General features: G+C 53.5%; 1 protein-coding gene across 4 annotated transcripts; it reads right to left on the bottom strand.

The window, feature by feature from the left end:
* Positions 1 to 355: 355 nt before the first annotated feature.
* Positions 356 to 8,929, bottom strand: LOC106737704 (phospholipase A2 inhibitor and Ly6/PLAUR domain-containing protein). Of its 4 annotated transcripts, none has more exons than XM_059725314.1 (6): positions 8,759 to 8,929; positions 7,971 to 8,125; positions 5,922 to 6,038; positions 5,046 to 5,198; positions 3,993 to 4,133; positions 356 to 2,828 (listed from the first exon to the last, which is right to left on the bottom strand). In XM_059725314.1, exon 6 carries the CDS (start codon positions 2,324 to 2,326, stop codon positions 1,382 to 1,384), a length of 945 nt encoding a protein of 314 aa, XP_059581297.1. In that variant the 5' UTR covers positions 2,327 to 2,828; positions 3,993 to 4,133; positions 5,046 to 5,198; positions 5,922 to 6,038; positions 7,971 to 8,125; positions 8,759 to 8,929; the 3' UTR covers positions 356 to 1,381. The 4 variants fall into 4 exon arrangements, with proteins under 4 accessions (XP_059581297.1, XP_059581299.1, XP_059581298.1 ...); XM_059725316.1 differs by lacking the exon at positions 8,759 to 8,929 and adding an exon at positions 8,528 to 8,609; XM_059725315.1 differs by lacking the exon at positions 8,759 to 8,929 and adding an exon at positions 8,480 to 8,575.
* Positions 8,930 to 9,553: the final 624 nt, after the last annotated feature.

The following is a 9,553-nucleotide window of genomic DNA, read 5'->3' on the forward strand; positions in this document are numbered from 1 at the left end:
ACCCTGCACTTGTCAGTGTTGAATCCCATCCTATTCTCATTCCCCCACCCCTGTAACTCACCAGGTCCAGCTGTATCCTGTCCCTCCCTTCCAGCATGCCCACATCGCCCCAAATCTTGGTGTCATCGGTGAATTTGAACAGGGTGCTTTTCACCTACTCGTCCAAGCTGCTAATAAAGAATTTGAACAGTGCGGGCCTGAGAACCGAGCCCTGGGGGACTACACGGCCCACAACCCTTCAGGTCAAATATGACCTGTCCACCACCACACTCTGGGTGCGGCCCCTCAGCCAATTTACAATCCATCTGACTCTCTAGGCATCAGTGCCACAGCCGCTTAGCTTTTTAATGAGAACGGGGTGGGAGACACTATCAACGACCTTCATGAAGTCCAGAAAAACTACATCTGCCCCAATACCTGCATCCTTCACAGATGTGCTCCTGGATAATCTTCTCAAAGAGCTTCCGCAGAATCGAATTAAGACTAACGGGCCTATAGTTGTCCGGGTCCTTCCTCCTCCCTTTTTTGAAAATTGGGACCACATTGCCTTCTTCCAGTCATTTGGCACCTGGCCAGAACACCACGAGTGCTCATAAAGCCGTGCCAGAGGCCCCTTGATAACTCCTGCCAATTCCCTCAGCACCCCGGGGTGGAGAGCATCTGGACCTGCTGATTTGAACACATCCAGCCCCTCCAGAAGTTTCCTAACTTGGTCCTCCCTGACCTTAGGCCTGGCAGAGTCTCTTCTGAGTCCATCCTGAATCTCAGTGGGGGAATCCCAGTCCCTGCACACAAAAAAATGGAGGCAAAGAAATTGTTAAAAATGTCTGTCTTTTCCTCTGGTGCAACCACGAGATTACTAACTGTATCCAGCACGGGCCCCATGTTACCCGGTGCCTTCTTCATGCTCCCTGTGTATTTAAAAAAGGACTTTTTGTTGCCCTTGATCCTTGATGCTAGACCTAGTTCTGTATCTGCCTTAGCTTTCCTAACAGCCTCCCTACAGTCCTGAGCAATGGAGGTATACTCCTCTTTGGTGATAGCTCCTCCCTTCCACTGGGTGTCCGCCTCCTTTCTGGCTTTCAGGTGTTCCTGAATGCCTTTGGTGAGACAAGGGGGATTTGAGCACTCTTGCCCCCTTTGATTCTCATTGCGACTGTTACCCCTTGGGCTCGAAGGATCGTCTCCTTAATCAATGACCACTCATCTTGGACGCCCAGTTCCCCTACCCTCCGGGATCCCAGTGCCTCTCCTACCAATCTCCCCAATTCATTGAAGTTGGCCCTCTTGAAGTCAAGGGCTACTGCCTTACTGCAGGCCCTTGACACCCTGCACTGGATGGTGAATTCTAGCAGGCGATGATCACACCATGCTATGAGCATTAGTGTAGAGGCATTTTAGGAAGTTGGTTCCAGATTTTGGCCACCCTAACTGTAAAATATTGCCTTCTGATCTCCAACCTAAAACTATTCTCCATCAACATATGACCATTGTTCCTCATCACGCCAGGTGGTGCTGGGGAGAAAAGGGCTCTGCCTATATCCTGTTGATCCCCCCTGATGAGCTTGTAGGCAGTCACCAGGTCCCCCCTCAGCCTCCTCTTGCTGAGGCTGAACAGGGTCAGGTCCCTCAGTCTCTCCTCATAGGGCTTGCCCTGCTGCCTCTCACCAAGCGGGTGGCCTCCTCTGCACCCTCTCCATGCTGGCCACATCCCTCCTGAAGTGCGGCGCCCAGTACTGGATGCGGTACTCCAACTGTGGCCTGACCAAAGTCGCATAGAGGGGGGTTTCACCTCTCTGCACCAGCTTGAGATGCACCTTTGGATGCATGACAAGGTCTGGCTGGCCTTGCTGGCTGCGGTCTGGCATTGGCGGCTCATGTTCATCCTGGAGTCAATAATGACTCCAAGATCCCTTTCCGCCTCTGTGCTTTCAAGAGGGGAGCTCCCCCGCCTGTACATAGGGTGTGGATTCCTTCTCCCAAGGTGCAGCACCCTGCGTTTGTCTACGTTGAACCCCATCCTATTCTCGTCTGCCCACTTTTGTAGTCTGTCTAGATCTAGCTGCAGTCTCTCTCTCACTTCAAGTGTGTCCACCTTGCCCCACATATTAGTGTCATCAGCAAACTTGGACAGCGTGCTTTCCACCCCCTCGTCCAAGTCGCTGCTGAAGATGTTAAACAGTGTGTCCCTACCTCCCAGCCTGGGATAAACAGCCACAGAACACATCACAAACCCTGATAAATTAAACACATGCAAGACGCTGAGCTGGACATGACTCATTAATGCTGGTTTCGCTTCATGACTTCCATACACCAAAGTAAGCATATCAAGTTTAAGAGGGGACACAAGTTTGACCTCTGATTTTTCCTGGATTAACTCTACCCTAGATTGTAATAAATGGGAATACAGTAGGGTAAAATGTTGTGTGTTTTCTCCTCGTTCACATCAGTATGACCATGTCTTGTGTCGAGACCCAGAGAGAAAAGAGCCACCGGCGGACAGAAGCCATAGCAGAAAGAATCGCACAAAAGCGAGGAGGCAGAGTATTATGTAGCATTATGATTTCCATCATCAGACTTTGCATTTCTTGCCCCTTGGGAATATCAGGAAATGGTCTTGGTCAAGATGAGCCTGGCCATGATGGGAAACCAGAGGATGGCTCGCAGGGTCCATCCAGAAGCCTTGCTGGCTGCAGAAGAGGCTGGCTTGCATTCAAACCTATTAAAATTCATGGAGAAGCCGAGAAGTGCCTTTCTGTCTTCTTCTGGAACTTTGCACTCAGACAGAGTGGTGCAGCCTTTCATTGCGGCTTTCAAAGGGACTTCCCCTGCAGGGCAGAAGAAACACACTGAGCATCACGGCATGTCTTACCGGTCCCTGCAACAACCCCTCCTAGGCCTCACAGCCGCTCCCTCCTCCTCTCAGCAGTCAACACCCGACACCAGCGCCGGGACACACATCAGGTCCTGCATTAAGACACCGTAAACTCCTCTGTGGCCTTTTCCCCTGACACGATCTAGAGAGTTTGTGTCGTTTCAAGAGGGGATGAATTCACTTTGATTTTCGTGATGTGCGAAGGCTAGGCAGGGTGCGGGGCTTATGATGGGGCTGGGATTAGCGGGTGGATTTCTTCATTTTCTTATTTTGTGTCTACTTTCTGAAGACTAATAGAGGACAAGAACGATGGTGACTTTTATCTCCCCAGGGAATCCCTCTGCTTGTGCTTTACCCCAAGGAGTTGTCTAATCTGGCAGTCTCGGGGCGACATGGGTTTTATTCAGTCCGGTCGCTTCATTATGTTGATACCGGTAACCTTGCGAGTTCTCTTTCAGAGACTGAAAAGGCTGATCCGTCTCTGATGAAATGCCGGTGTTGAGAGTTTTGTGGCTGAGACTCTGGGGGTTTCTTCCAAGCAGCAAGACAGTTTGCTTTGCTCTCTGTACAGGGAATGGCTCCTGGAGGCACTTGCCCCCTGGGAAGCTGGGACTGGTTGTGGGGACTGCGATTGCTGAAAGAAAGAGCTGTGTGCGTGCTGTCTGTGCCCACCTCTGGCCCAGGACTCGTGTCTCTGGTGTGAGTGAGTGAGTCACACTCACATCTCCAGCTTCCCCGGCTCTCTCGTCCCCTCCAGCAGGAAGCAAATCTGCTACAATCAACACACACACTTTCTTATAACCACTAATCTGCTTTCCCAGGGTGGCGGTCACAGCTGGGGGCAGCCTGGGGACAACCCAGCACAAGAGCTGGCCCTGCCTGCATGGTTTTCCTCCGGGTGCTTTAACACTGGAACAAAGCCCTGTCAGATGAGGAGGCTTTTTCAGCCAGGCCTCTGCCACCCATGGTCTTAGATGTGTTCCCCTTCCCTTTTATTCAATAGTCCTCAGCTCTACTTCCATTACACTCGCCTCCTTTTCTTTCTCTTGGACGCATTTCTTGCAATGGGGTTTGTAAAATCAAACAGAAAATGACAGCACAGAATAGGTAAACTTACCCATGAGAAGTGTCCCTGCGAAATCAATGCAGTAGGTCTCGGACCCGGTACAATATGCAATCACACTGTCACAGTCATAAGATCCCATGCTGTAGCATGCTAGACACTGCAAGCCATTGGGAGTGGTGTTCACTGGTGGCACTGGGAACAATCAGATCACAGTTGGGTTTGACAAGGTTAGAAGGGAAATGTGTGCATTCGAGATCTCCTCCCCTGTCAGCCTCTCAACCTTACGGGCAGGGGCACAGCTGTAGCTCTGGACGTGCATGAGCAGCACGGTCCAGTGTCCCCTGGGCTCCTGTATGAAGCCCTGAAATCTTTCTCTGCTCAGTGGGAGTCTCCACGCCTGGGCTGCATTGGTAGGAGCGCTGCCAGCAGACCAAGGGCAGTGATCCTTCCCCTCTGTTCAGCACTGGGGAGGCCACATCTGGAGTCCTGTGTCCAGCTGTGGCCCCCACTACAGAAAGGATGTGGACACATTAGAGAGAGTGCAGGGGAGGGCAGTGAAGATGGTTGTGGGGCTGGGGGACAGGACTGGTGAGGAGAGGCTGAGGGAACTGAGCTGATTTAGTCCACAGAAGACAAGACCGAGGGGGACTGAATAGCAGCCTTCTCTTCCCTGCAGGGGGGCTGCAAAGAGGATGGAGCTGGGCAGTTTTCACTTGGGGTATATGACAGGACAAGGTGCAATGGGCTCAAGTTGCAGCAAGAATATTTGAAGTTAGATAATACAAAAATCTTTCTCAGGAGGAGGCTAGTAAAACACTGGAACAGGCTTCCCAGAGAGGTGGTGGACTCTCCAACATCGGAGGTTTTAAATACCAGACTAGACAAAGCCTTGGCTGGGATGATGTAGTTGGCGCTAGTCCTGGTTCAAGCGGGGAGTTGGACTAGATGTGACCTCCTGAGGTCCCTTCCAGCCCTCATTGTGATACTATCAAACCGCCAGGCTGGTGCCAGCTCAGGACAAAGCAGGACTCATAACTGTGACCCAGGCATGAGCGTCCTTGTGATGGGTGGATGGGAGGGGAGGAGGACAGAGGAGACACATACGTTGGACAGATGTACTTTGACAGGCCTCCCCGGTGCAGCAGGCAATACTGGTTCTCTGTCTTATTCCTTTCCCAAAGTCCATGCTAAGAGGGGGATTGCGACAACCATCAGAGCTGAGACAGGATTTTGTGTAGGTTCGCGTCTTCAATTCCGCTGGAACAGAGAGGAACACGGCACAGAGTTAACAAACCACACTCATGACCAAAGGACTTTCCTCCCTGCACTGGCATCATTGCTGCCCTCGGCACAACCTTCCCCTGCATTATATATCAACCATGACACTGTCAGGAGATCCTGGACTCCTCCTGAAGGATGTATTGTAGAGTACTCAAGCCCAGCTCCACATTTGTGTGTCTTCTCTAAACACGCAGAGCTCTCTTCATCTCCTCTCAGCAGCTTCTCCATGTCTTTACCCAGGTCAGTAATTCTCTCTCTCTGGCCATCCATCTTTCTGTACCCAGCTCCCCCCCGGAGCGGCATGTAGCTGGCCAGACGATGCTGCCTTGGTTAGGCTGAGTCTTGGCCATTCAACGTGTTCCCGACCAGAAGCCCAGTGCAGGGACCCTGGAGCACAAAGGTGCTGCCAGATGCAGAGATGCACGCTCCTGCCCAGCTAACAGCCGAGGTGTTGAGCAAAGTGCTCAAATAGGTGCATTGGGCAGTGAACTGGATATCTGGGCCTCTTGTGTGCTCTTCCCCTGCAGGTGTGAGAAAGGAGCAGGAAACCCTGGTGGGGTTAGTAACTGCACCTCGAGCTCTTCATCACAGGGCACCAAAGGACTTCACAAGAGGCTTCATCCTGGACCTTTAATTTCTAGGGAAATGGAAGTTGTGGGGGTGGGGAAGTAAACCTATTTTAAAGTACCTCTCACCTACCTAGTGTCATTTCACTTTTGATAATACCACAGGTATCTTCGCCAGGATTGCAGGTCTCCATGGGGCCAGAACAGCTGTCCCCTAACGCATGGCAAACTTCACACTGGAGCGAGCTGCCTGGAGGAGGAAAGAGAGCCGTTGTCCCTCGAGTGAGCATTACCCCCATTTCTCTTGCAGCTCCACTGCTTCACCACCTGCTGCCTCCCTGCTTCCCTTCTGCATCTCCGGACATCTCTGAGCGCTATTGCAGCCAGCCCACGTGAGCGACAAGGCAGGTGCCGCCTTCTCTTTTCTTCTTGCCCATTTACCCCTACATTTGCCACAGTTGCTTCCTAATTTGTAACAATTTTATTTTCTACTTCCTCATTCCTGTCATTGATCTGAACTCACAAAGAGCCCAGCTCTGTGGTCTTGTCTTCCCTGAAGCACTTTTTTTTCTGTGGGCAAGGCTCTAAATACAGGGAAATGGATTTGGAGCTGGGTCCGAAAAGGTAGATGAGGTCAAACGATCACAAAGAGGATCCAAAAACAGCTGATTCCCTCCCTGTCCACCTGCCTAGCACACGTGTCCCACAGTGCCCATCCCCGCAGGATCTGAGCATGAGGGACCAGGCAGTGCCAAGGGATGTGACTGGACAAGCCCAGAAGGGACGTGTCCTGGGGCTGAGAGGCTTGGCCACGACACACGCCCTGGGTCCACAGACCTGCTGTACAGGATAAGGCTTGCAGCCATCGGGACCCATCCTGCAGTACGTGCCACATCCCAGACCGTCCTGAGTGAAGGGGCTGAGAAGGGGCTGGAGGGGCAGGAGCTGGATGGGGGCTGGAGTCAGGGCAGCGATCGGGCATGGGGGATGGAGCAGCAGGTGGGGCGAGGGAAGCTGGGGTGAGGGGCTGCTGCCAGGGAAGGGGGCATGAAGAACAGCGAACAGGAGAGCGAGATGCTGTGGCCATTGCCTCGCATTGGCTGGTCTCTCATTGCCCCGGCACCAGATTGATCTCCCTCATTGCCCCTCGGTGCGTGGGAACAAGATCGCTCCCGCGCCTACTGCCCAGTCCCAGCCCTCGGGGCTCCCCTTGGCACTGAGCTGAGCTGTGCCATCAGGCCTGCAGGGCTCCCAGAGCAGCTGGGATTTTGGGGGTGAGGGGAGCAGGAGCAGGGCCCCCACCGCAATCCAGGTTACAGGGTTGCACTTCGGCAGCCGGGACAAGGGATGCATTAACCCCTGTGGCCCCATGGCGCTGCTCATCATGCTTTGCTGCCGCCTGCCCCTCCCCTGAAGGCAGGTTCAAATCCAGCCCACAAGGCACTGTCACTGGGGTGAACATCTAACCTCCGTGCTGTACAGCTGGCAGGTCGGACGTGCCTCCAGGGTCACTTCGTGCAGCCCCTGCACGGACACACACATCACTATCCCCAATCCTTTCTCGATAGATGCCTCTCCAACCTCTGCCTGACAACCCCCAGTGAAGATCCCACCATCACCTTCCTGCAAGCAGCGTGTGCCAGGGTCTTCCTATTTCTGCAGCTGAGAAGCTGGGCATGAAACCATCTTCGCTGCCATGAGGAGATCCAGAAAGCAAATTCCTTCCGGCTGCTGAGATCTCCCCACACCGCCGCGGGTTGGTGCCTGGGATCGTGCCTGTGCCCTGATCTGAGGAGCAGCCGGGGTAGGAAGGCAAAGGGAGGCACGGCCCTGACTGCTGCAGGGAGTGGGAACAGGCGCTGCTACTGCTGGGCTCAGCACGGCACAAAAGGGTCAGGGCCTCTCGCCAGCTGCTCTGGCTGCGATGGCCCGGGCTGGGAGGAATCCCTGCTTCTCCTCGCAGCAGCCCAGCACTTCACTAGCTCCATCCTGGGCAGGGGACCAGAGTCACCCCTTGCAAATAAAACCTTTCAGTGGCAAACTGCAGCTGCCTTCTCCTCCCACCCACCTTCCTGGTCGCATCCCTGTCTCGGCACCCGCACTCCCCTCCCGGCGAACTTCTAGAGCCGTCCCGGGGCTAGTCCTCTCCCCTGTCATGCAGCCTCGGTGCCAGGAGACTCACCTTGGTCTAGGAAAGCCAAGAGGACGTAGAGGATGACGGGTGCTTTCATGATGCGGAGGAGAGAGCCGGAGGCACTGCACACAGGTCTTTTGACTTCTTGGTGGATGCAGAACAACTCTGCCCTGAACGACTGCTCTCAGAGGACACCGCAAGTGCTGTTTTGAGAAGTGAGAAAAAAATGAGCTTGCATTATGCCAACTGGCATTGGGCAGGCACCGTTCCCCTGAGATCCCTGGGGTTTCTTTTCATGAGTTTCTTGAGAAGATATAACCAGTCACGAGCTCTTCCTCCCATGTAAGTCACTCCTCCTGCTCCCAGCCTGCCGTGGAGCCCTGAACCTGCCTGTGAAGGGCAGAGAAGACCCCTTCACTCAAGGCAGAAACACCAGGTCCCCTGGATCCCCTCTGGGGCTGGTCGGCCCATGTCCTGCATAAGAGCACCCTGGACCAAGGGTTCAGCAGGAAAGGGAAGAACCCATTGATGTGCTGCTCTGGGCAGGCATCTCCCACCGGTCGTGGGCCAGGTGCTCCTGTTTGGGACATGAAGGGGGCCTGTACCATGATCCTTGCTTCATTTGGCCCCAACACCAGTGTCCCTGCATCCCGGCTGGGATCCCAATGCAGAAACAGCAGAGAATGACACTGCACATCCTTGACCCTGGAAAGTATGACTTCCAACACTTCTTTATCGCGGCACCCACACAGCAACTCCTCCAAACTGGTATCAACAAAGCCTTATCTGTAACCCCCAGACTGTACAGGCTTCCTCTAAAAATATGTATATCTGACCTGACAGGTGAGATAAGAGCTGCACAGCACTGGTCTTTGGTCAGCTGAACCTCGGACCCCTTGCTGGGCGCTTGATCTTCCTTGGTGTCTTCTGACCCAATTTCCACAGGCAAAAACACAGCAGCTTCCTCTGTCTCCGCACAGGATCCTAGCACATCTGCACATTCAATATTTCTCCTTTTATACTTCCACTTTTGCAGCCTTTCCATCAACAGGGCCAGTTACATTTCAAGCTTATATTTTTACCATATGTAGATTTTAAGACCAAATTTCCTTGGAAATTGCTGCACTTGCTGACTTGGCATTTCATTTTTAGCACCCGACTTCCGTCCTGAGCTGGGTCTTGCTCAAAACCTTAGCATAACTCAATCATATGTGGCAGCACAAGCTTTGGCAATGCCGGTGTCCTCCCGCCCGGGTCCTGTGCCTCTGCCTGGGGCCTGCTCGAGAGAAAGCACTGGCTCAGAGGACACCGTATGTTCACTCCACAAGTCCTTTCAGAGGCCCCCTGCTCTTCATTGTGCCTGTGGAAGATGTGACATTAGAGCCCAGATCCTTCACACAAAGACCTTCCCTGGCACTCAGCTTCCCAGGACCGAAAGAAAGGAGCCACAGAAATCCCTGCAGCTGCTGTTGTTCAGCTCCACCAGCCTTAGCGAGCACCCACTGCCGAGGCCTCCGCGCCTCGTGTGAGCCACGGCGCTGTCCTCACCACAGCACCCTGACTCCGTGTTGACTTGACACGCGCCAGATCAACACTGGGGATCTCAATATTGTGCTGTTAGACAGGAGGTG

The sequence above is a fragment of the Alligator mississippiensis genome, chromosome 3, assembly GCF_030867095.1.
Source record: "Alligator mississippiensis isolate rAllMis1 chromosome 3, rAllMis1, whole genome shotgun sequence".
Classification (NCBI taxonomy): Eukaryota; Metazoa; Chordata; order Crocodylia; family Alligatoridae; genus Alligator; species Alligator mississippiensis.